Raw genomic sequence first — 27,075 nt, 5'->3', positions numbered from 1 at the left:
GTTAGGAGCGGTTTATATATTTTTAACCTAATAGGTTAGATCCTAATACTACTGCGACATCAGCAGACAACTGTTATATCCTATTGGAATCTGGGAATATCCTTAATGGCAGTTCAGGATAATATGGCACTGTATTCGTGCTAAGGTCAAAGTGACTCAATTGTATATTCTTTATACCAGATAGCAATAAATGCACGTTTCGCAAGGTTTACTCGCTTCAGGTGGGGAGGAGTCGTGAAATGTGCGTCGATGAAGTAGAGCGTCACGACCTGTGACGTCATCGGAGTGCGACATCAGCTACTGGGAACATTGCCTGTATGCTTGCCCCCTCTGTCTCTGACCCGCCGTGGCAGAGCGGTTACATATGCTTGTATAGATTGGTCTGAATTACAGCAAACTTCTTCTCTTAGCTAGATATCTTACACCTATTCTGAGACACATGTATTCTCTACACACACACACGGAAGTGTCACCTATTAAAGGTTTAGACACTTTACCATTTAACGTAGTGAACTATTGTCATAATTGAATATCAATGGTGTTATTTTGATACTAACGATTTATCTGGAGATTTGAAGTAACCTCTATCAGGCAGGTAATTTATGTGACACTAGGGGGAAGTACTACTACACATATGACTCCTATATCAATATCATCCAAACCTTACAAGATTTGGGGATGTGTTTGCTCTGGTGGACTCTTTACCAACAAAGTTTCTCCATAATTACACTCAATAAATATTCAGACACACTTGTGCAACTCCACATGAAGATAGACAATCAGAGGGTTAAATGCACAAAACATCTCTAAACAAGAGATACTACTACTGTTTGTCAAAATAGAATATTTTGTGTTGTATACTATCTATGCTATAGACTAGAAGTAAGGAGCTATACTTTATGCTATTGCAAACTATGAGACACCATATGATTAAGTATTTAACTTAACATTTGAGCTTTATTGCTATCTGGTATAAAGAATATACAATTGAGTCACTTTGATCTTTGCACCAATACAGTGCCATATTATCCTGAACTGCAACTAAAGATATTCCCAGATTCCAATAGGATATAACAGTTGTCTGCTGATGTCGCAGTAGTATTGGGATCTAACCTATTAGGTTAAAAATATATAAACTTTAATTACCTACTAATTTTCGGTATTAAGAAAACCCATACTGCTACTCCTCTACGGGATTTAAAAACAAATGTTTTTTATTTTCTCACATTGTCACATATATGAAATTTGATGTAATAAAATGTTATTATTTTTTATTTTATCAAGACCCTACTTATCCGGTAAGAGCCATATTTACTGCTATTACTTACCTTTATCAACCATACACTATCAAATAGTGCATGCAATTGGAGGGTCTTTTTTTTTTTTATCCCTTTGGGACCAATTTGTTAAACTATGCAGATGTTTAAAGCAGCATTTCCCATCCCAAACTCCCCCTTTTTCCCAACCAAGGTAAGAAACGGGGACCCCAGAGCTAAATCACATTCATTTCAGCTTCTGGGACCACCTAGTTTTACATCATAAGTGCAGGCCGCGCCAGTTCATCCTGGTATTTTTATTTGGCCCGCATGATTTAAACGCCATTTCTTTCACTTGGAGGGGACCGGGACGTGCTACTTTATGATTTGAGTATATTGGAAATCGGGGTCTGCCCGGGGCTGAAAATAGTTTCAGCTCTCAGATCCCCATGGTTCCCAAACCTCCAGAAAAGAAAGTCGTATAAGGGGGACTGCTGCTTTAATCTCCAAAATAGAAAATACGTATGACTGTTTGAGGTGATTGAACTTTTCTACAGACACCATTTACAACACTCATCGGCTGTTTAAAAAAATTCAAATGACCAAGAAATTTGACTCGCAAAGTTGAACAAGGTGCGACTGGTGCCAGGATGTAGGAAACGTTTAGGCTACGCTTATAGTACCGGTGACGTCAGGCTACGTCCGCTGAAAAAATCAAATTGAGATGAGTTCCAGTGATCCCGTCCAAGCCGCCGCGCTTACTATAAGCGCACGCGACGGCGACGATGCATTTGTTTTGACGCAATGTCGCTGTCGCCATCACCGGCACTATAAGCGCAGCCTATAAGGCGAGGGGGCTCCGCTTCAATTTCAATCGGGCTACCTCCTACATACAGCCTGACTTTTGCAGTTTAGTTACAGTGATTGATCACTTTAATGTCTCCAGATATGATAACTCACTTGATAGTTATCAGAACTGCTCCTTGGCAGGTTTTCTGCACTGGTCATATGTTTGTTTTCTGCCCCGAATTGTTTCTCTCAGGCACATTGCACATTGGATTTTAGTAATAGACAGTGTTGGAAAAGGCAAGAAGAAATTTCTAAAAGTTTATTTTTTTTTTAAATGGAAAAAAGGCTATTGGTCCGGACTGCTGCTTTAAATGTGGATAATTGACACAATTATAAAAACAATCTAAATTTTCAATGTCTTCATAGTAAATTAATGCTTTGCAAATTCTTAATTTGTAATAAAACTAAAGAAAGTCACCTTGAGAAAGTCCTTTACGGACGAAACGCGTAGGTGCGTTCCTACCATTGTTTGTTTCTTGTAACTCACCATTAAATCCCTTTTTAATACTTATCCCTGTTTGGAGTTACCCTCATTTTTTGGCGATCTACTAGCTGGTATGCTGCTGGGAAACGCTGCTGTGCTCCTCTACATCCTTGCTGTTTGTAATAAAACTAAAGTCTATCAGCAAATTGTTAATCTGTACATTTCTACATTAGTTGCTTTGTTTTCAATAATCATGCTGCCCATCAGCCAGACATAAGTAGAAACACATTTATGTTTCAGCAGGAGCAAATAAGTAATGTTAGTATAAGGGCAATTGAACCTATATAAGGATGGCAGTTTATTTATTAGACAATTAAATGTGCAGTCCCAGATACTGTAGCCATTTGACAGTATTCCTTGTGCTTTTTAATGTGATATTTTCTTCCGGTTTTTTTTTTGTGATATTGCAATCTGGAGAAGTCTATTTTTGAGGCTATTACTGAAATTAAGATGGCGTTTATTTTCCCACTAGACGTCAATAGGATGAAGTTTAAGTGATGAATGCCTAATTTAGCATTTCTAATGAAGTCTTAAAAAAAGAAGAGGATGTTACAGTTAGGTCCGGAAATAATTGGACACTGATACAAGTTTTGTTATTTCGGCTGTGTACCAAAATAAATTCAAGTTACAGTTAAATAATGAATATGGGCTTAACGTGCAGTCTATCAGATTTAATTTGAGGGTATTCACATCCAAATTGTAGGAATTACATTTCTTTAATATTTAGCCCCCTCTTTTTCAAGGGTCTAAAAGTAATTGGACAATTGACTCAAGCTGTTTCATGGACAGGTGTGGCCTATTCCTTCGTTATTTCATCATCAATTAAGCAGGTAAAAGGACTGGAGTTGATTCCAGGTGTGGCCTTCGCATTTGGAAGCTGTTGCTGTGAACCCAGAACATGCAGTCAAAGGAGCTCTCAATGCAAGTGAAATAGGGCATCCTTAGGCTGCAAAAAAAAGAAAATCCATCAGAGAGATAGCAGGAACATTAGGAGTGGCCAAATCAACCGTTTGGTACATTCTGAGGAAAAAAAGAACGCACTGGTGAACTCTGCAACACAAAAAGGCCTAGACGTCCACGGAAGACAACAGTGGTGGATGATTGTAGGATCCTTTCCATGGTAAAGAAAACCCATTCACAACATCCAGCCAAGTGAAGAACACTCTCCAGGAGGTAGGCATATCATTATCCAAGTCCACCATAATGAGAAGACTTCACGAGAGCAAATACAGAGTGTTCACCACAAGGTGCAAACCATTCATAAGCCTCAAGAATAGAAAGACCAGATTAGACTTTGCCAAACAATATCAAAAAAGCCAACCCAGTTCTGGAACAGCATTCGTTGGAAAAATGAAACTAAGATCAACCTGCACCAGAATGATCGGAAGAAAAAAGTATGGAGAAGGCTTGGAACGGCTCATGATCCGAAGCATACCTCATCATCTGTAAAACATGGTGGAGGCAGTGTGATGGCATGGGCATGCATGGCTTCCAATGGCACTGGGTCACTAGTGTATATTGATGATATGACAGAAGACAGAAGCAGCTGGATGAATTCTGAAGTGTATAGGGATATATTGTCTGCTCAGATTCGGCCAAATTCAGCGAAGTTGATTGGACGGTGCTTCACTTTACAGATGGACAATGACCCAAAACATACTGCGAAAGCAACCCAGGAGTTTTTTTAAGTCAAAGAAGTTGAATATTCTGCAATGGACGTGTCAATCACCTGATCTCAACCCGATCGAGCATGCATTTCACTTGCTGAAGACAAAACTTAAGGCAGAAAGACCCACGATCAAACAACAACTGAAGACAGCTGCAGTAAAGGCCTGGTAAAGCATCACAAAGGAGGAAACCCAGCGTTTGGTGATGTCCATACGTTACAGACTTCAAGCAGTCATTGCCTGCAAAGGATTCTCGACAACGTATTAAAAATGAACATTTTATTTATGATTGTGTTAATTTGAGCCCCTGAAATAAGGGGACTGTGTATGAAAATGGTTGCAATTCCTAAACGTTTCATACGATATTTTTGTTCAACCCCTTGAATAAAAGCTGAAAGTGCACTTCTATTGCATCTCGGTTGTTTCATTTCAAATCCATTGTGGTGGCGTACAGAGCCAAAATTGTCAGTGTCCAATTATTTCCAGACCTAACTTTATATATTTTTCTCTATCGTCCTGCATGACAGTACACACAATGGGGTTTATGCCCCACCTTCCTGTGTGGTAGGAAGGCGTGAACTCCTTTTGCCAAAGCATTTAAAATGCTCCTCCCACCAGAGATCCCGATGTGTGTAGACATTTCTCTCCAGTGATACAAAATAAAACTGAGTGTGTACTAAGAGGAGTACACAGAGAGTCCCAAATGGTGGCGCACTGCATACCAAGACCAAGTTATAACATGGTCAAAATTTATAACTAGATGTGTACAGTTAAAATATTATATATACCTCCTAGTTCAAAAGAACAGGGTATATACAGATGCCCCTAAAAGGGATTTATGTTTTATTTCAAAGAGATATCGTTGCTGGTACTAGTCTTTTATGAATCAGCAACGCAGTTAATGAATAAGACTGAAATCACTGCACAGTGTACCATACACCACTGAGTAGATTTATTTTACAGGTTAACAGTAACACTGTTGTGGTACAAACGATTTACCCACAGGGAATTTCTCCCAACATCAGTACCCTGATATCACATCTACACTATATATAAGGATGATGTACATAAAAGACTAGTACCAGGAACGATATCTCTTTGAAATAAACATAAATCCCTTTTCGGGGCATCTGTATATACCCTGTTCTTTTGAACTAGGAGGTATGTATATATATATATATATTCACAGTAACCTTTTGACACCTCTAGCCATAAAACACATCCACACCAGGGGAAGGAACAGCACAGATAACATTCCAAGAGACACTGTTTTTAAGTTTACCTTTTGCTTCATTCATTGTAACATCGCCGGAAGAAGAGATCAGTGTATCTCGAAAGCTCGCACAAATAAAAGCATTTCGTTAGCCACAGAACGGTATCATCTATTTATTTTTTTGATTATTGAAGCTCGGCTAACACGGTACTGATACCTCTACATGTATATATATATATATATATATATATATGTATATATATATATGTATATGTATTTTTATAAAGATAAAAATTGTTTTCAATAAAATATTTTAACTGTACACATCTAGTTGTAAGTGATAGATAGGAGATAAACTCCCGAATACCGTGCTCAGCTAGGTGGGAATCTTTGCAAAATTATATGCAGATAATGTATCAAAATAGTGTTCTAACATCCAGGAGGGAACAATCTTCTATAGCATGTACACCGTTTAATCCATAAGATTAACCCCTTCCTATGTCTGCAGGACCTGTATCTCCAGGTGAAGTCAGTGATAAATGTCTGACTACCTGAGAACAGTGTATAGTCCCCTAGGAAGCATATGGGTGCATAAGGATTAGCCCCCAGCCGTAATGAACAGGCTGGGGTACTCACGGTTGTGGAAGTGGATGTTCCTTCAGCGTGCGTCACGCTAATGATCAGCATATGTTGAAATCCTCAAAGAGGTAGGAGCGGAGCACAGCGGAGTGGATGCAGGGGCTGAACACCAGGTAGATAAAAATCCTTTATTCCACGATCAACATCATGGTAGTGGATAGATAGACAAACTTCTCTGTTTGAGAAGAGAAGTTTGTCTATCTATCCACTACCATGATGTTGATCGTGGAATAAAGGATTTTTATCTACCTGGTGTTCAGCCCCTGCATCCACTCCGCTGTGCTCCGCTACTACCTCTTTGAGGATTTCAACACATCTAGTTGTAAATTTTGACCATGTTATAACTTGATCTTGGTCTGCAGTGCGCCACCATTTGGGACTCTCTGTGTACTCCTCTTAGTACACACTCTCACCTCTCACCTCACCTAGAGGCTTTGAGCGAGGTTTTCTCATATTCTTATAGTCTCCAGTGATACAAGAAGAACTTAGAAGTCTTAACAGGCCCCTGCGGTTGCAGGGGTGGACTCCCTACTATTCGGTCACTCCACTATAGCGTGTATACTAGCAACACCCTATGAAAAGGTCTGCAAATTCATCCTGGATAACCTGCTCACTCCGCTACGGCACGTATACAAGCAACACCCTCTGGTAAGGTCTAATCCAGCCTCTATCCGGTCACTGTGCTTTGGCACGTATACCGGCAACGTCCTCTGAGAAGGTCTAAAAATGCATCCTGGATAAAGCAGTCTGATGACGCCTCTGTTAGACTGCATCCATACTTGGTGCGACTGCTCAGGCGACGAGAACAAAAGGGCATTCATCAATGAGGACAGCCATAGAGCGCGACGGTGCGGATGATTTTTCTGCGCGACAAAATTTCATTTTGTCACACGACGGCCGGGTCACGTGAGTAGTTCGTTCAGGCAATGAGCGCGAACCACTCACGTGATGCCACGGGCACGCCTCCCTGTCGCATGTTCTCCAGATTCTGTGGCCCTAGATCGCCTATGCAACTGACGCGTGCTTATAGTGACAGCGACGCGACGTCGCTTCAAAACAAATGGATTGAATCCGTCGCATACGCTTATAGTAGGGCCCTTAATTCCCGAACCCTTTCCATGTCTGCACTTCACCTTTCCTCACCTACACTGCTCCCATCACCCTAACATTCCCCTCATCACATCACTCACCATTTATGAAAATATTAAACATTTATTCAAACAGATTTTCAAGAATTTTTAATTGTCGAAAAATCGGTAACATTTTTAAGAATTTTTGAAAAAAATCTATTTTAGTAAATAACTTTTTTTTTTAAAGTGTGAATGATTGGATGAGGGGGATGTTAAAGTGAAGGAAGCCGTATTGATGAGAAATGGTGGAATGCAGGAATGGCAGGGGGTTTAAGGGTTCCAGGGGGGACAGAGGAATGGGTTAGGTGCCCCAGGAGTAAGAGAGGGAGGGGCATCCCATAATGGTAATCTCCCATATTTTAACTGCGGGAGGTTATCTCGATATTACTGAATACGTGTGTTCCCCAACCCTAGTCCAGCCACACCGCAGTTGAATTAATTCTAGAGGTTATAGGAAGCCAGTGTAGGATATGCGTAGTGGAGCGGTGAATGAGGTAGATTAGTCTGGAAGGCACATTTTTGATGGATTGGAGTTGGATAGGCGGACAAGGGGAATGCTACAAAAGAGAAAGTTGCTGTCATCAAGGCGGGACATGATAAATTAGAGGATTAGGATTGTATTTGCATCATGAGTGAGAAAAGGGAGTATTTTGGTTATATTTAAGGATTGGAGACAGCAGGAATTTGTGAGGAATGAAGATCACCAAGAGATGAGGTGTACAGTGAGAAGTGGACTAATGACAGAGCCTCGTGGGGCTCCTAAAGAAAAAGAGGGTGAAACACCAGAGAAGGAAACATGGAAGGAGCAGTTGGAAAGGTAGGACGTGAGCCACGAGAAGGCTGTGTCGCTGAGGCTAATGGAATGAAGAATGTTCAAGAGGAGATTATCAACAGTGTCGAAGGAAGTAGAGAGATCCAGGAGAATTAGTAGGGAAAAGTGACCTTTAAATTTAGCTGAGTATGTCATTGTCCACTTTTTTTTTTGCTGTCGCAGTGGAGTGCAGAGAATGGAAACCAGATTGCAAAGAGTCAATCAGGGAGTTGGGGGAGAGAAAGGGAGTCAGGCAGTTGTAGACCAGTCACTCAAGTAGCTTGGAGGCAAAGGAGAAACAAGAGAAGGCGATAATTAAAGGGGGAGGTTGAGTCAAGTGAGGGTTTGTATAGAAAAGGCGTGATGAGTGCTTGTTTGAAGATGGAAATGTGCCGAAGGTGTGAGAGGTTCAAAAGGTGAGTTAGGGTGGGGCTTAGTGTGCCAGAGAGGGTACTGAGGCGATGTGAGGGAATAGGATCAAGGGGGCAGGTTGGTTGTAGGGCGAGATGATGAGAGGAGTGCGGAGACCTAATCCTCGATCACAGTGGGAAATGAGCTGAGCGTGAATTTAGGTGTTCAATAAGAGATGTGTTGTGTGTGGAGCTTGACATGGAGATGTAATGTCTGATTGCCACCTACTTTAGACAAGATTAAATCAATGTCGCGGGCTGTGAGGGTTGAGGGGTATGTAAGTGTAGTTGTGCATTGGAGGGTGTTAAAGGTGGCGAATAGGCATAAGGGTTGCAGGACAACATTTGTATGAGTGAAGAGAAGTGGGTTTGCTTGGCAAGGTTGAGGGCAGTAGCTATCAGAGAGGTCTTGATGCATTGCGTGCACCACGGAGGAGGTAAGTCTGCCTCTGCTGTACGGGATATGGAATCTATAGATGGACTGTAATATGCTTTGGGAGGGCACTCTTTGGACATACAAATAAATATATGTTGCGATCCTTTTAGAATTGAAACGAGCGCATGCGCAGTGTAAGTATTTGAGAGTAATAAGCTCTATCAGCCCGCGCATGCGCTACTCTCATATCGCGTTGCCATGGAGATGTCTGCCTATAAATAGCTTCGCTTCCCCTCATTTGCAAAAATGTCTCTGAGGAAGCTCCGTAGCTGGAGGGAAACGTGCGTTGGGCACGTAGTGATGTTATGAGTCTCCAACATGGAGCTGTTTTAGTTTAGTTAGATGTTACTGCAGCTGACCAGAATATTTACTTAACCATCACAGAATATATTATAATATACCTTGGAGCTTATTACTTGGTACTACCTTGTAGTGGACTGTATGGGTGATTTACTTAAGCCCATGCTGCACTATAGTTGTATGTGTGACTCTGAGTATGATCACACATACATGCATCTGAACCTATGTATACTTGGTGTTGTATTATATATCAACAATCCAATAGTTTTGTTATAGTATTAAACATCACACTCGGATAATTAAGGCAGTACTTTGTTCCTGGTATACACTTCTCCCAGTTTGGGTATAGAGGTTACATCTAGCTTTTGGTTACTATTTAATGCACCTCATTAGATCTAATCAATCATTCTCCCATGGTTTTCAAACAAATGCTATTTATTGGTGCATTTTAGATTTGTGGTTCTGGTCTTAGTTGGTTATTTTCACCAGTGCTGCATCTGCCTCCTATTCCTTACCACCCGACAAGTAGTACACTATGTCTGAGTGTTTATTTATTTAGTAAGGATTATAGGCAGTTCGTCTCACATAATTATTTTAATTACTGTTACACTCACAATCAGTAATATGTTTTAAGTAATGTTAATAAAAGCTTTATTTATCGCTTGTAGGGATGTTGAAAATTGGTGTGTGTGTGTGGCGGGTAGAGTGAGGTTAAAAGTTAGACGGTGATGCTCAGAGAGACAAAGGCATGATAGAGGAATTAAATACAGAGCAGAACCAGGAGGAAACCAGGTTAAAGGAGTGGCCAATTCAGTGAGGAGGAAAGGTGGTCAACTGGCAGAGAACATAGAAGGAGGTTAGAGAGAGAACATGGGTAGCTGAGATGGCAATGGGATTGTCAATAGCTATGGTAAAGTCTCCCAGTATGAAAATAGGTGCGTCAGAAGAGAGTAATGGGATGCATGGGTTCTGCAGATCATGAAAAATGGCTGTCTTAAAATTCAACAAAATTCCTCAAAATAATTATTTTCTTATCTCAACTTGTCCCAAACGACACGACAAAAGGCTAGCATAGGTGGAAGTGATTCATAGAATGTGCCAGCAACGCATTATTCCTATTGTTCCTCGGGTCCAAGAAGGGAAGAGGTTTTATTCCAACCTTTTTGTGATTCCCAAGGCCTCAGGTGGGTTCCGGCCCATACTAGATTTTAAATTCGTCAACCAATTTTTTAAGGGTCAGTCCCTTGAAGCTGGAATCCCTAAGATCCATACTCAACACTCTTCAATCCGGAATCATCCTGGCATCAATAGATCTAAAGGACGCATGTCTACATATCCCTATAAGAGTATCCCATCTGAAGTACTTATGATTTTTAAGTAATAAAAACTCATTACAAGTTTGTTGAACGTCTCTTCGGACTAGCTACAGCGCTAAGAACGTTCACCAAGGCTCTAGCAGTAAGCAGTGTCACAGAAGACCAGGAACTTTTAACACCTTTTATATTTGTACCGGCATCATGCATTAGGCAAAACACGGTAGTAGAAACAAAATGTAGTTTATTTTGGTAAACCCACGTGCAACAAGAAGAATGGCACAATATACAGTTAAAAGTACACTGTCTTGGGGGAAAATCTAGGCTTTTCTGGGTGCAGGGTGTGACAGGAAGGGGGCAACCCGGCTTTATAATACAGGTTAAGCCCACCTGGGGGTCCTAGAGTGTCAGCTCTTGGACCCATGTATTGTGCATGTGTGACTGTGTGCAAATTATGCGACAAAGATTTTTCTGTGTTATGCCTTTCCTGGGGTGCTGGGACCATGCGATTTCTAGCCTGTGCGTTTGACGGAGAAACTTCTTTCAGATTGTGTCTATTTAGCGGGGTTCCAAAGTTACTGGAGACCCCAAAAATGTACCCAGGATTCAGGTTAGATTCCCGGCTACATTGAAGCGCAGTGATCTGGTCAAAACCCTACCATGAAAAGCGTTCTTGCGATTCACCACTAGGAGGTCCTGCTTCAGCACAGACCAGAAAAGATAAAAGGAGGCACATGGTGGAAAAGGGTCACTGAAAAAGTCAAAGGGTCCCTAATATAACGGGAGGGGCTGCCCAGTTCTTACCCAAGTCACCCTAACTCTGGTATAAGGAGTTTAGGGTTTACTCAAGCCCCAAAATAAGGCAGAGGGTTTTTTATTAAAATAAGTGTGTTCGCAGAGTGTCAGGGATGAGGCTGGAGAAGGAAAACAGTTTAGTTTCCCTTCCATTCCGCACACAAAAAAGACTTAGGATATATTTAATAAAGTATATCAAGCATGTTAGTCGTCACCCTAACACTGGTATAGGGGTTCAGGGTGCTACAGTCATTAATACAACTGAGAGGGTTTTATTAAGATACGGCTGAGCAGGTTTTTATTAAAATAAGTTTGAGTGTCAGCGATATGGCTAGTGGGGAAAAAACAGTGAAAACTATCTCCCACACCAATTAGACTTAGCACATTTTAATAAAGAAGAGTATAAAAGTATATTTTATTAAGCAGCTGTGTTTTTAAAATATGTTTAAACTTTATGCATTAACTCAGGCAGGGGCTTATGGCTAATAGTGTGGAGCCGCCCAGTCTACGCCTAGGTCACTAGATCAAAGTGACACCAGATGCTAGGGGTGTGTAGTGCCAGTGGCCTGATGAAATACAGGCTATCCTGGCCAGTTGTCACTTTTCCTAGACTTAGAGGCACCCAGCCTGCAGGGGGCTTTGAATAGTAAATGAGGAAAGATGGCATTTTGTGCACATGCTCTTTCACTGTTCTAAAGCCAAAGGTGCCAGCTTTCACAAACCTGGCAAAGTGTGAGAGTGGTTGGAGATTAAATTCACATGCCACAGGTTGGAGGACAAGCTGTGGGACTGCCTGTCCCAAAGTGTATAAAACAGCTAGTCACTCTCCAGTTGTAATCCAGGGGGAGCATGGAGGGAAATAGAACAAAAAGACAAAAAACAATCTAAGTGTAGACAGTTTTTAAAGTTGTGTAAAATTCTATGTTTTGTCTTGGCTCGTATGTGATGCCTACTTACAAGATGTAAGTTAAAATCAAGCGGTTTTGACACACAATGGTCTCTGCTAGAAATGTTGTTCTCCACTCAGTGATGGGGTCTCCAATTCTCAGCTCAGCAACAATGTATATGTAAAAGAAATGATACCATAGTGCAGACCAGTACAATATAAAACTCGACTTTATAGGGTTAAAAAATGAACACTTACAATAAAAACAAGTAATTTAAGCATGTATCACAATCATTGTGATCAAGGAGAGAAGAGTTTGTTAGCTTCAGGCTCACCCGCCTCCTCCGATGTGACTTAGTGTAGTTCACCTCTCTCTGGGACCGTGTGTCTCCGGCGGTGGACGGCGTCTTTCCGGGCTGTCTCCCCTCGTGGGCTCCCTCTTCTGTGGGTTGTTAGACTCCCATTTAGCAGATGTTCGCAAGTACTGCACTTGGAGCTGCCTCTCGGGTGGATGATTCTGCCTCTCTCTCCGCCGGTGCGTCACTTCCGCTCCGTCCCGATACGTCACTTCCGGGCGCGGCTAGGTGAGTATCTGTATGGCAATCTCTCCTCTCTCCTCTCAGGACGGCTACCACTCTACGCGTTTCGCCAAAAAGGGTGTGTGGCTTCCTCAGGAGTGTACCGCCCCTTACTCTAAGGTGTCTTTATATGTCCTCCACAATTGGTATTTAATCCTAAACACTTGTAAAAAACACATGGTCTGCACTAATTGCCATCTGTACATCTATATACATGGTGGAGCGCTTTTAATAGGAATCAAATCCTCTGTCTAATTGTTACGGTTTAACCTGTTCCTATCTGTATAGAAACGTGGAATGAGATGATAGTAAAATTTAATCCTATTGCTATTTTGATATGGATAATCCTGTTACATAAAGGGTAATAAAGTGAACTCGAATTTTGTCCACATTATGGAACTCATTAGATAGAAGCAATATGATGTTTTGCGGGTCAATTTTGATTAGATCTGACTTGATCATAATTGTACCTTGCAGGGAATAGGTTTCAACGCATGATTCAAATGTCAAAAAAGGGGGCAGAACAAGGGGAAAAAAGGGGAAAAATCTAATTTATGAACCCTAGGGACCTCAGATATGTTATTATTATTAAAATATTTTTACCTCACAATTATCAATGTGAGATATATACAAAAATTACACGGGAGCTCCATCATATATATATAAATTCATATAATTTCATTGCATATTATACATTTATATTCAAGAGGGGTTGGTTGTATATTCAATATTCATATTTACAGTATAGACATGGAAGTAAATAAACTGGTGGGAAATGCATAACCTTTGGTATATCGAATATACAACCAAAGGTTATGCATTTACTTCCATGTCTTTACTTCCATGTCTATACTGTAAATATGAATATTGAATATACAACCAACCCCTCTTGAATATAAATGTATAATATGCAATGAAATTATATGAATTTATATATATGATGGAGCTCCCATGTAATTTTTGTATATATCTCACATTGATAATTGTGAGGTAAAAATATTTTAATAATAATAACATATCTGAGGTCCCTAGGGTTCATAAATGAGATTTTTTTCCCCTTTTTTCCCCTTGTTCTGCCCCCTTTTTTGACATTTGAATCATGCGTTGAAACCTATTCCCTGCAAGGTACAATTATGATCAAGTCAGATCTAATCAAAATTGACCCGCAAAACATCATATTGCTTCTATCTAATGAGTTCCATAATGTGGACAAAATTTGAGTTCACTTTATTACCCTTTATGTAACAGGATTATCCATATCAAAATAGCAATAGGATTACATTTTCCTATCATCTCATTCCACGTTTCTATACAGATAGGAACAGGTTAAACCGTAACAATTAGACAGAGGATTTGATTCCTATTAAAAGCGCTCCACCATGTATATAGATGTACAGATGGCAATTAGTGCAGACCATGTGGTTTTTACAAGTGTTTAGGATTAAATACCAATTGTGGAGGATATATAAAGACACCTTAGAGTAAGGGGCGGTACACTCCTGAGGAAGCCACACACCCTTTTTGGCGAAACACGTAGAGTGGTAGCCGTCCTGAGAGGAGAGAGGAGAGATTGCCATACAGATACTCACCTAGCCGCGCCCGGAAGTGACGTATCGGGACGGAGCGGAAGTGACGCACCGGCGGAGAGAGATGCAGAATCATCCACCCGAGAGGCAGCTCCAAGTGCAGTACTTGCGAACATCTGCTAAATGGGAGTCTAACAACCCACAGAAGAGGGAGCCCACGAGGGGAGACAGCCCGGAAAGACGCCGTCCACCGCCGGAGACACACGGTCCCAGAGAGAGGTGAACTACACTAAGTCACATCGGAGGAGGCGGGTGAGCCTGAAGCTAACAAACTCTTCTCTCCTTGATCACAATGATTGTGATACATGCTTAAATTACTTGTTTTTATTGTAAGTGTTCATTTTTTATCCCTATAAAGTCGAGTTTTATATTGTACTGGTCTGCACTATGGTATCATTTCTTTTACATATACATTGTTGCTGAGCTGAGAATTGGAGACCCCATCACTGAGTGGAGAACAACATTTCTAGCAGAGACCATTGTGTGTCAAAACCGCTTGATTTTAACTTACATCTTGTAAGTAGGCATCACATACGAGCCAAGACAAAACATAGAATTTTACACAACTTTAAAAACTGTCTACACTTAGATTGTTTTTTGTCTTTTTGTTCTATTTCCCTCCATGCTCCCCCTGGATTACAACTGGAGAGTGACGATTTGTGGGACTAGTGAACCCCAGTCCCCACCCGCCGGGTTTGAGCAGGGGGTTTGAACTTTTTAATATTATTTGCACGTCATTTGAGCAAATTAATATTGTTGAATAAATCAATTGATTTTGTTAAAAATTCACTATATAGCTTAAGTGTACACTAATAGAGTTAGCGCCGTTTCTTTCACCTTCACATAGTAAGACAGCTAGTCGCCATCCCAGAAGTCTATCTGCTGTTGTTCTCTTTTGTGTTCCCAAGAGATTCCAGAAGGCCAATTTGCCATAAGGGCAAGAACGGGTCTGACCGGACCCAGAGACGCCTTGCGGAGATTGCAAGGAAAAAGGCTGCAGGACTTTTTAAACCGGAATATTTTCTAAGTCCCCACTTCAGCACTGGACTGTTAAAGACTTTATTTCAACTAGGAAAGTCAGTTTGTCAACCCCAGACCCCCAGTAAGTGTATCTTCTTCTGCCTATTGTAATTCAATGTGTGTTTGCCTGTTTCTACGGAATAAATTACAATTTATTTTACTTATTGGCTTTGCTCAATGATATGATCCCGGTTTTAAATGTGTAAGTACCTGGTCTCCCGTGACACAGGGCGCCCACTTCGGTGGGATGACCCTGATCGGGATATCCACCTGGCTTTCCTGGTCCTCTTTTCATCTTGAAGTCCTAGCTGCAACCGTTACATTCGATTTGTGAACTTGGTCGCAAAAGACAGGATTTAGTCTCTGCGAAACAGACTTTCCTAGCTTCAAAACGAAGCTGGCTGCTCTGCAATTTGTAACAGTGCAACTTTGAAAAGCCTGCCTTAGCTTCATCGACACAAGTCACTGGAAGGTCTGGTTCTCTGCCTCGACCATCTCCTGACATACACTCCGCTAAGCTATCCTTAACATGGAGGTAGGAGGAGCGACCAATCAGAGCGTGGGAACCCTATCCCACTAGCCAATAGAAACGGGCTCATCTCTTGGCTGACGTCAGAGGAGGAGGCGTGTCAAGCCGGCTCGGGATGCCCCGTGAGCGGGACATATAAATTGACCAATGGAAAATGCGACGACATTCCGCCGCTTTCCACAGTCAACTCATTGCCACCTACTGGACAGGCTCCACTAAGTCTGGAAGACAAGAACTCCACATTTCTGGATGGCTCATAAATATGGAGAAGAGTTCGCTATCCTCTTCAAGGAACCTAAGGTTTCGAGGAATGCAGTTAAATACCAGCATGGGCAAAGTTTTCTTGCCTCTGGAAAAAGACCTCAAGATGTCCAAGGCAGCAATAGAGCTGTGTCAGAGCCACTGTATTTCAGCCGGCCTGTGTACAAGGTTGCTGGGTTTCTTCACCATGGCCATAGAAGCAGTGACATGGGTGCAATTCCATATCGGAGCACTTCAGACCAATTAAAAAAAAAAAAATTGGGACAAAGATCCGCAGAATCGTCTATCTTTCCTTTGAGATGGTGGGAAACTCTTCTGAGTCTCATGTAGGGCATAGCCCTACAGATCAGAACTTGGCACACCCTCTGTACCAATTTTCAAGAGGTTTGGGTGGATTGTTGGAAAACACCTTTTCCCAAGGAAAGGGGTTTGTGGTAGAGCGCCTACTCCCAATAAATGTCCTTGAGATATCAGGGAATTTTTAAGGTAATAATACATTTCTCTCCTCTCCTTCACGGAACAGTTCTCTGTCATTTTAGACAATGCCACGACAGGGGCTTACATAAACAATAAAGGAGGCACAAAGAGTTTACGAGCATTCAAAGAAATGTCAAATATTCTATCTTGGGCAGAAAATGTTTTTCTCAAAGCATCGCATATATCGGGGATGAATAAAAAGATAAATGCGCACCAAATTGTGATCAAAGAAATATAGTGTATATTGTTGATAAAGTATCAATCAAATATCAATACTCAATAGTATTCAATAGCCAATCTTAAGTATTTATAAACTAAATATTAAACATGAATAGACCAGTGTCATGAAGAGTATCAAAAAGTGATAAAGTGTATCGAATCAAGAAGAAATCTGGTGAAAATACACGAGTCTGCAGCTGTTCAGTAGAGATGGCCCAGCATCGCAAATACTAATGGGGGGGAAGGGAACAGTGCACAATTCATAGTGCATTAAAAGGGATTATATTAGCTCATTGCAGGTAAAGTAAGTATCGCAAGTACACTTGGACAGAAAAAATCAGGCAGTACATGCTAGGGACATGTTACCATAGTGGTATATTGGGGTAATCAAAATATCTCTGTGGACTTCTTAAGACATCACAAGATGGACCCAGGAGAGTTGTCTCTAAAACAAGAGGTGTTCAATCAAATGACCTCCATTTGGAGGATCCTGGCAATCGACCTCGACAACAGGAGAAGATGCAAAACTCCAGGTCTTTTGTTGTTGGTTTGAGATTTTGAGAGCAACTTTTTGCAGAAGCATTGTCAATACATTGGAATATTTTTCCTGCTCTGCCAAATAATCCAGAGAGTTCTGACAAAGATCAGGGGAGAGACGGTAGAGGTAATCGTTATAGCCCCATTGTGGTCAGAAAATCCATGGTTTGTTGATCTTCTAAAGATGTCCATAGAAACACTTTGGAGCTTACCTCTCCTACCGGATCTCTTCACACCGGGCCCAATAAGGCATCCAAATCCAGCATTCCTTGCCTTGACGACATGGAGTTTGAGAGGTGGTATTTCAAGAACAAGGGATTGTCAGGTAGGGTAGTCTAGACTGTGCACTGCGCTAGAAAGCAATCTACGTCTAAAATATACCATAGGGCAGGGGTGTGCAAACTGCGCCCCCATGCCGGCTCTTCCTCACTGCTCACGCCCCGTCCCCCGCTCACCTTGTATCAAGCGTCAAAGGACGCTGCAGGTCGTGACATCACGTGACCCCGTGGCGTCATTTGACGCCATGGCGACGCGCTACACCAGCCGTCTAAATCAAGGTTAGGGAACTTGCAGAGGTCTCATGCGATTCCCCCAGCATTTAATTTAAATGCATTGGGGAAGAACGCGGTGCCTCTAACTGCTGCGCCCCCCCCCCAGAAAAATCTCACACCCCCCAGTTTGCGCACCCCTTCCATAGGGTATGGAATATTTTATCCAACTGGAGTGTCTCTCAAATTGTAGATACAGCGGAAGCCAAATCTCATGCACTAGATATTTTGCTGAATGGATATCATAAAGGCCTTGGCCTTAATTCACTTAAAGTCCTAGTTACAACCTTAGGCGTTTTTCTTCAATACCTCTTTAGCTAGTGAGAGGCGTTTTTTGTTTCCTCAAAACAGTCTAAAAACTCAAGACGCGACTTCGACCCTTATTACCAGCTTGGGACTTAAATATTGCTTTGGAAGCTCTATCTTCTGCTCCTTTCAAATTATTAATTCAGCTTTTGGTTAAATGGCTTACCCTCAAAGCAGTATTCCTTACAGCTAATAATTCAGCCAGATGAATTGAAGCATTTCAGGCCTTATCTTGTAAGGCACCTTATTTCGGGGTTCACCAGCATAAAATAGTTATGAAACCTGTATTTTTAGTTCTGTCCGAAGGTAGTATAAACCTTCAATATGAACCAGCATATAATTATTCCCTGATTCTGTCGCAGGGGTACAAAAGAGGAATATTTTAATTGCTTAGATGTATTTGGAACCTTATCTCATTACGTTGTTAAATCTCAGATTTATAGGAGTTCAGAACGATTGTACTGTTCTCCGTAACAGAAGATGCTCCCTGCCTCTGTTTTTTCCATTGCTAGATTGATCAAGCTGTGTATCTATAAAGTCTATAAAGTTTTAGTCACTTGGATTGTCCATTAGTGATTAAAGCCCATTCTACTCCATACTATTGCTACTCCATGGGCCAATGTTGCCCTTGCCTAATTAGAAGATACATATCTAAAGCTGCTACATGTACTTTACGGAATACGTTTATTAGGCATTATAAGTTTGATGTGTTGGCCTCGGAGGAGGCTAGGAAGAAAAGTTTGGCAAGCCATCATTCAAGACTCTTCCCACCCTTAATTTGAACTGCTTGTTACATTCCCACCGTGTGTACTGTCATGGGGGTCGATTAAGAAAGGTATATATTTCTTACCATTATTTATCTTTCTCTGAGTCCCATAACCGTACACAATTTTTCCTGTCCCGAAGAGTTCTTTTTGAGGACAGTTTTTGTGCTTTATGTTGTGATAGTTTGAGGAAAGCCATTGCAGCTAGGCTAAACGTATGACTGGGGATCTCTGGGAGGAGCTTTTAAAATGCTTTGGCAAAGGCGCTCTACCACGCAGGGAGGAGGAGAATAAACCAATTTTGTGTGCTGTCATGGATCTCAGAAAGATGCATAACAGTAAGAAATGTATTTACCAATATTTTGTAGGTCACGTTGCTCCAACATATTTTCTGGTTTCCTCCTCCATCTTTTCGTCTTTGTTCAACAATGATAATTTCTTCTTGGGATATGTCCTGCCCCACTGTCCTAATTAATTTCTTCACCCGTGTGATGTCACAGACTTTTTGTTTGTTTTCAGACTCATTCATTCCTTTTCCTGTCTCTTTGGGTAATACCCAAAATACATCAAGAGAAATCAATTCCAAACCGTGCGACTGCTACTTGTTTTTTTTCTTTTTTTTTTTTTTTTTTTTTATACGTCATGTCCACGGGTACCTTAAATTGATTTATTTTTTGCACTGGAAAATATTATGTTTGCAAATTCAACAATGATTGTTAGCACTATGTAGAAAATCGTATTGGTATAAAGACCGCAGCTTTGCAGGTATTTTACTCATAGATTCTGCTCTGCCACGCACTCTATTTATTTACATACAGAAATGTACTCCATAAATTATTTCACTTGTGCTTCCTGAAGAGCTAATTGTCTTTTTTCTCCCTTTTCTTACAGTATGGCTGTGGCAAAAAGCAATCCTATTTTAGACATGCAGGAAGAACTGACATGTGCTATCTGCCTTGACTACTTCAAAGAACCTGTTTCTATCGAGTGTGGGCACAGTTTTTGCCAGACCTGCATCTCCCGCACTTGGAGAGGGCTTCGTAATCATTTCCCCTGTCCCCAGTGTCGGAATACCTCCAAATGGATGTTTCTGAGATCCAACCGTGTTCTGGAGAATATGGTGGACATTTCAAATCGTCTCCAGGCAGATCGTAAAAGTGAAGGCGATAAGAGGAGGAAGTGTGAAAAGCACCAAGAACCAATGAAACTCTATTGTCAGGTGGATAAGAAAGAGATCTGCTTGATATGCCGGGAGTCAGTGGATCACAGGACCCATACTGTGATACCAGTTGAAGAATCGACCAACGAATTTAAGGTGAAGGAGAAGAAATGGAAACGAACAAGAATGACAACCTAACCTCATTCTTTCTTTATAGCTTTGAGGGCAGTCGATACCACTATGTTATATAAAAATCCTTTGATTACAAAAATACTGAAATTTACAATTCAGATTCGAAATTGTAGCCCAGTCCCTTATTCCAAACTAGATCAATAAGACATATTGTAGGTTTGGTTAATGTATGTGTATATTGCCTCAACGGGTAAAAGATATCGAAGTTTAAGAACGAACTATTAAAGTATAGTAAGGCATGGATTAAGGTGCTATAGTGCACTCCAATACGTTTTTGTATATCAAAATAACATATTCCCAAAATGTCTGTTCCATCAAGTAATTGCAATATGTAAATGAATCCATCAATATGGATGTCTCATATCTCTACAAAATAGGAAGAAAAAAATCATTATACCTGTGGAGTGATAGAAAATGATTGTTCCATTTTTTGTACAGTGGAATGTGAAGTCCACATCGATGCCTGTTGTTTTTCACTATATATGCACTTAATTTGCACTTTTCTGATGGTACTTTACCTAATGGGACAGAAATATTTGTCACTTGCCATTCTGTTAGACAGCAGTGTTCTCCACGACTCAATGCGTAGTGGTAGCAAAGCCCATGGGGGTGACATTAAGGGGATAGTCACGTGTCAGGGGGTTTGGCCGCACCAGCAAGGGATGGCCTTGTGACCAGAGATCTCACATCAAGAGGTTTTCATCTTGTTGGAAAAGGATGCTGTCAACCTCTAAAACAGAACAGAAAGTGTTAGGTGACCAAACGAGTAGCGGCTTGCCGTTCAAAAATTAGTTGGAAACAGTATAAACACTTGTTTAAAACTAATTTTGTTAATCTACATCCCTTTTTTCCATTTTATGGTTGTCTTTGTGTTTGGTCAGATCGCTTAGCTGTTTCGTCCCTGACTTATTAGTTCTATTTCTTTGATACAGAAATGTGATCTCCCATTACTATCTAAGGGTAACCGTTTCAATTACGGTAAGAATTCAGCATGCACAACGTTTTACTACTGTGTAAAGGGAAATAAACAATGAAGCCAAAGGCTTAGTTTATATTAAATTGATGCTTCTCTGCATGCTGCACTTATTCAATCCAGGTCTTTGTTCTAAACAACATAGACTCTAGCCTTTTCCATTGCACACTAGTAGACTAGGTGAGTAAGTCAACCAAGACATTTACTGAGACTTATTGGTGATTGCTAGAAAAAGAGAGTCTGACACAGAGAAGTTTCTTGAACGTAGTAAAGGTTTGCTAACCGCAAATTGTTTATTTGACATAGTAACAGTACAAGGTAATACAGTACAAGGTGGCTTGGTTGTGTGTGTAAGAGCTGGCCACCTTTAAGGAGCTCCCAGGTCTAGACAAAGAATTACTTTCAGAGCACAAGTAATATTAAAACTGTACCCTACAACATTCACAACCACTCTGCACATGTATTCTCCACTCAGGCTTTGTCTGTCTCTGCATTCCTTGTGTCTTCTTTGTCAGCACCTACTTTTTCCCTGGATCTCTGTGTCGTAATGTGTACATGGGAATATTTTCCTTTTCTTGTATTTAATGTCCATAACTCGTCCCTAAACGATGTCTTTGGTAACGGGCAAGAGACACTTCAGAGATGAACATTCTGCTTCTCTGCAAATTTACTGCTACTTTTGTGATTTTTCCTAAGCCCTTTTTAGCCCCTATGTCTTGCTCGGACTATCCTCATATCTTGTTGTACATTAACCCATCTTGTACTGGAACACAACAAATAATGTCATACCTTGTTATGGGGAGACCTGTTCGTTGGCAACACACATGAAGAAGGGTTGTGGCCTTTTTTTTTTTTTTCTCCCCCAATAAATCTTGGCAATGTTTTCACTTGCTTTGTGTGATGGAACAGGCCACAGCCTACGTTGTTTATTCTGAGGCTGTGAGGACAGCCTCTGGACATTCCACCAGCACCTACTTGCAGATTATACCAGTACAGGCAAGAGTGGCATCCACTTATATGTATGTATAGATATGGGATTTGAAAAGGGAATTTCTGTAGTGTGATGAATTAAATCTTGTCTTATGTATTTGGTATTCAGGTGACTAGTAGTGCGGTACTTATAAACAATAGTTCCTTGTATTGTTTTTTTTAGGCTAAGCTTGGAAATCGACTTGACTTGCTAAAAAAGGAGGTTGCAGATATAGTTCGGGGAAAAAATGAGGAAGAAGAAAAATCTCAACTGCTCCAGGTATGGATGTGCCAATAATATATAAGCAGTAATAAATACTAATATATATATATATATATTTATTTATTTATATATATTTATATTTATATATATATATATATATATATATATTTATATTTATATATATATATATATATATATATTTATATATATATATATATATTCTGAGCAAAATGTCCTTCCCTTTGTCTGAAACTGCATTTTCAAGCCCCCGTTCACATACTGGACACATCTGGCATAAACAGCTACAGTGCAAGCCCCAGACATAATGTGGTCTTTGTGTAGTGCTCGGTTGTTGGGTTTTTTTTTTTTGTGTAGGTTGTTCTGATTTTATATCATGTTATTTTTTCTTTAACATTAAAATGCTATTATACTGTTGCTGTTTTTTGCAGAATAAAGTTGTACAAAAGCGCAGATTATTGACGTCAGAATTTGAGGCCCTGCAGCAGCTTTTGGCAGATCGTCAGAGAGCCCTCACTGATCGTTTGGGTGAGATGGAGAAAACTATCATGCAGAGAAGAAATGAGAACATGACCAGACTGAATGAGAAACTGTCCTCTCTCCAGAAACTCATAGTAGATATTGAAAAAAATGGTTTCCCCTCAACATGGCAAATACATCAGGTGAGAGTTGCTGACTGACTGAGATGCACTTGCTTACTAATTCTTAACACTAAGACTGCCCTTAGGACGTCTTGTAAATGACAATATCATGAGATATTAGGTATTTTAATCTCTCTGGTGCTTAAGGGGTTAATGAGCTATAGTTTGAGTTTAAAATACAAAATTTGTGGTCTTTCTTGTCGGGAATCTGTGTGGGCTTCAAAAGGGCTTGATTGAAGTTGGGTGTGAAAAGTACAAAGAGAGGGTTTATTGTACAGTATGTTAACACCTTTTTGCAGGCCTAGGGTATATGGCTGGTAGAGTCGAGATAAGGACAATGTCTGGAGACTTGGGTGTAAAATATAGACCCTGTGACAACTTTCTGTACACAGGAGACCGATCTTCAAAGCATTTCTCAGCAGGGGGTGTATGGATGGCCAGGGGCGTGGCTACTGAAAGTATCAAACCAAGAGCAGGAGGTTGCAAAGTGGATACCTCCCCACTGGACACTACAGAACACAGGAGCAGGTTAGGGACTGGTGGAGCTATTGGGGGCAGCTATGCTGGTAGGGTCTCTCCCACCTCCCCCAAACCCCAATAACATTCTCTCTCTCTCTCTCTCTCTCTCTCTCTCTCTCTCATATTTTATACACACACAACTGATGCAATCATATAGTTGATAAATAATCAAAAAAATTATAATCAAATATAGTTACAAGTCCAGTCCAGGAGGTGCAAAAAATGTAGACAGTCCAATACACAAATGGTATTATTAAGCCACAAACGCAGGTATGGGGGCTGCTGTATCCGGGAAGAATCACTCCCCAAGAAGAATCTGCGTGGAAAAAAAACAAAAGAACAGCGCACAACCCTTGTGCATTACCACAAAAATTGGATTTATTATAAAAAGTAGAGAGGAAGACCATGCCCACTTACAAGATGCATTATAATAGAAATCACATAAATGTTTCTTTATAACTGTGTGGCGATAACGCTTCAAATGCCTGAACCTCCGGATCGTAGCCCAAGACATCACCTGCCTGAGTGCATGCCACTGCGGGCAGCAAGAGTCCTCCGACACCAGCACCAACAGCAGCAATGCCCGGTGTAAAAAGCAATGGTGGTGCAGATCAACCCGTTCCTCTCCGGCTCACAAGCAGCATATTCAGAGAAGAATCCCTTCGATACACAAGTCGCGCCTCAGTATAGCGTAATGACGTCACTCCCAACGCGTTTTGTCAGCATCAGCTGACTTCGTCAGGGGTAGCCAGATGTCCTACAATACTAACATTTTATAGGCAATTCTATTGGAATATCATTGGTCAGCAGTTTGTAACGCCAATCTAATTGGTTACCGCAGATGCTTTTAGTATATAAAGTACTTAAAAATATCAATATTAAAAGGCAATTTGGGACACAAATGAAGATAGAAATAAATAATAAAAATACAAATATTAAAATAAGACACAGTGAGCATAATTAATGGAGCATACAACGCGATACTAATGCAAAAAAAATGTGTATATATATACACAATTGACCATGGTTAATAAAATACGATAAACAATAAAATGACAAGAATTAAATCTCAAACGTGAGATTAAAGGTTAATATAACCAGATCAAAAGAATAGAATAAACATTGAGAGATATCTGATCTATAGGCTAAACTAAAAAAAATGAATGTTAAGGAAAAGGAGGAGGGGAAGGAAGGGAAAAAAGAGGGGGGAAAGAAAATGGTGGGGGAGAGGGGAGGGGAATATGGGAATGGAATGGGAAATAGAAAGGGGAGGAAAGAAAAGGGGGAAGGAAATCGGAAAATGGGGATAAATTACTCACTGCTGGAAATATGGAAACTACAAATGTGAACAAAAAAGACTAAACTATAGTACTAATGTCTAAGTTCTCTTTGAGACCAAACGGTACCAAACAAATTAATTTGAAAATCCAGTAACTTTCTTTCATGGAAAGAAGTTTGAAACGTTCACCTTCTAACATGGAGGGTTGTATCACCTCCAATCCCATTATTTTTAGACCATCGTTTATCATAAACCATTTGAAAATATTTTGATACATAAGGTTGGTGACGCCATTAATAATGTTCCGTCTGTGTTACAAAAAGCGTGTACTTGGTGGCCTGGTGGTCCTCCCCACATAATGTAGGCCACAACCACAGGTCAGTAAGTACACGACATGGGTGGTCAGGCAGTTCACAAATCACTTAACTTTATAAGAGGGACTGCCAAGGAGGGAAGCAGAAAATGCTTTCTTACAATTCATAAAAGAACATGTAATAAATCTTCCTCAACCACACTTAAAGTTACCCTCTGGTTTGAAAGTCAATTTGGATTCTGTTCTAATCTTAGTCGGAGCAAGTACATTCTTGGTACTATTGGCCCTTCTATAGACAATTGTAGGTCTGTCTTCCAAATTATCTACCAGAACTGGATCGCCTAAAAGAACCGCCCAATGTTTCCTAATACTAGCCTCCAAAGATCGAGAGGAATCACTATATTTGGTAGAAAACACTGTGCGTCCTTTTGTCCTTAAAAGTACCGGTCCGTTTATTTTTAGAAACTATGTAAAGATCGGCCCTATCTGACCCCGCTGCTCTAAGAAAGGAATCCTCTACTACGGTCTTGTCATAACCCTTAGAAAGGAACCTCTCATTGAGTAATTCTGACTGCATCACAAAGTCCAGCTCAGCTGAGCAGTTGTGACTCAACCTGCTGAACTGGCTACATGGAATATTGGATAACCACTTAAGATGGTGGCTGCTTTTGGCGTGAATGTAACTAGTGACAGATACTTATTTGATTTGAACATCCGTTTGTATCTGTCAAATCAGAATCAATTTTTATTTTCAATTCTAAAAACGCTATCCTCACAGGATCTACAACTGAAGTGAACAGCAGGCCAAAATTATTACGATTAAAATGTGCAAATCCAAAATATTTCCAAACTCTGAGTCCCAAATAATCAAAATATCATCTATGAAATGGCCATAGTACAACAGGTTCAGCCCCAGGGGGTTGTTGGTCCAGACAAAGCTTTCCTCCCCAAAAAACATAAATACGTTTGCATAACTCAAAAAGCAGCAGGACTGTTGTCAGCCAAAAACTCGGAGCTCACATGAACAGCATACATTTTTTGGCTAGAGACTCAGTGTAAAATATAACAACGTAATTCCTCACCCCCTGTTGATAATATATAGCAATGAAAGTGTAACTTCTGTGGCAACTGGCTAACTCATAAAAGCACAGTCATGTCGCCATCCTTACTCACGATTTACCGACCGGGAACCTGCGGCAGAGGGGTGAGTAGAAGGGGGGGGGGGACACAAGCAGCCCCACTGCTCCGACGCTGCAGTCCCTGCCATGTAGAATGCTATCCCCTTCTGTGGGTTATGAACGTAGATCTCCAGATGGTAATGACCCAGCACCTGGCAAAACTCCTCTTGCGTCAGATATTCGGCTGTAATAGCGGGGAGATGATTACTGGAACCGGAGAGCGGTCACACTGGCGTCTCTGCAGTCAGGATCCAGACTGGATCGGCTGTTTCACTGGCAGGGAGCAGGGATACCTGAGCCTTCGTGTTGGCATAACTGGGGGGCGAACCTGGTGTCCCTGACCATTCCACAGATCTGTAAATAATACTGTGACTGGAACAAAAAATAGTTATGAGTGAGAATACATTTGATCAATAAAATAAAAGCACCTTGAGTGTCGGCCATTTTAGTGTCATGATCAAAATAATGTTGAACCGCTAACAAGCCCATGTCATGTGCAATTCAGGTATACAGTGACTGTACGTCACGTGGCCCATACATAAGATGATTTCCAAACAATATCTGAGATGGCATCGATGACGAGCAAGGTGTCCCGAA

General features: G+C 40.8%; 1 protein-coding gene across 1 annotated transcript in view; it reads left to right on the top strand.

Moving 5' to 3' along the window:
- LOC142489976 (E3 ubiquitin-protein ligase TRIM39-like) overlaps window positions 1-27,075 on the top strand; it is a 42,004-nt gene that overhangs the window by 2,466 nt on the left and 12,463 nt on the right. Inside the window, 4 exon segments of the mRNA XM_075591669.1 lie at window positions 7,904-8,055; window positions 19,906-20,329; window positions 22,492-22,587; window positions 22,980-23,210. Coding sequence (XP_075447784.1) covers window positions 7,949-8,055; window positions 19,906-20,329; window positions 22,492-22,587; window positions 22,980-23,210 — 858 coding nt within the window. The 5' untranslated portion in view covers window positions 7,904-7,948.

This window comes from Ascaphus truei, chromosome 3, assembly GCF_040206685.1.
Source record: "Ascaphus truei isolate aAscTru1 chromosome 3, aAscTru1.hap1, whole genome shotgun sequence".
In the NCBI taxonomy this organism is placed as follows: Eukaryota; Metazoa; Chordata; class Amphibia; order Anura; family Ascaphidae; genus Ascaphus; species Ascaphus truei.
Note: the sequence above shows the minus strand (reverse complement) of the source record. Positions and strands in the feature narration are given on the sequence as shown.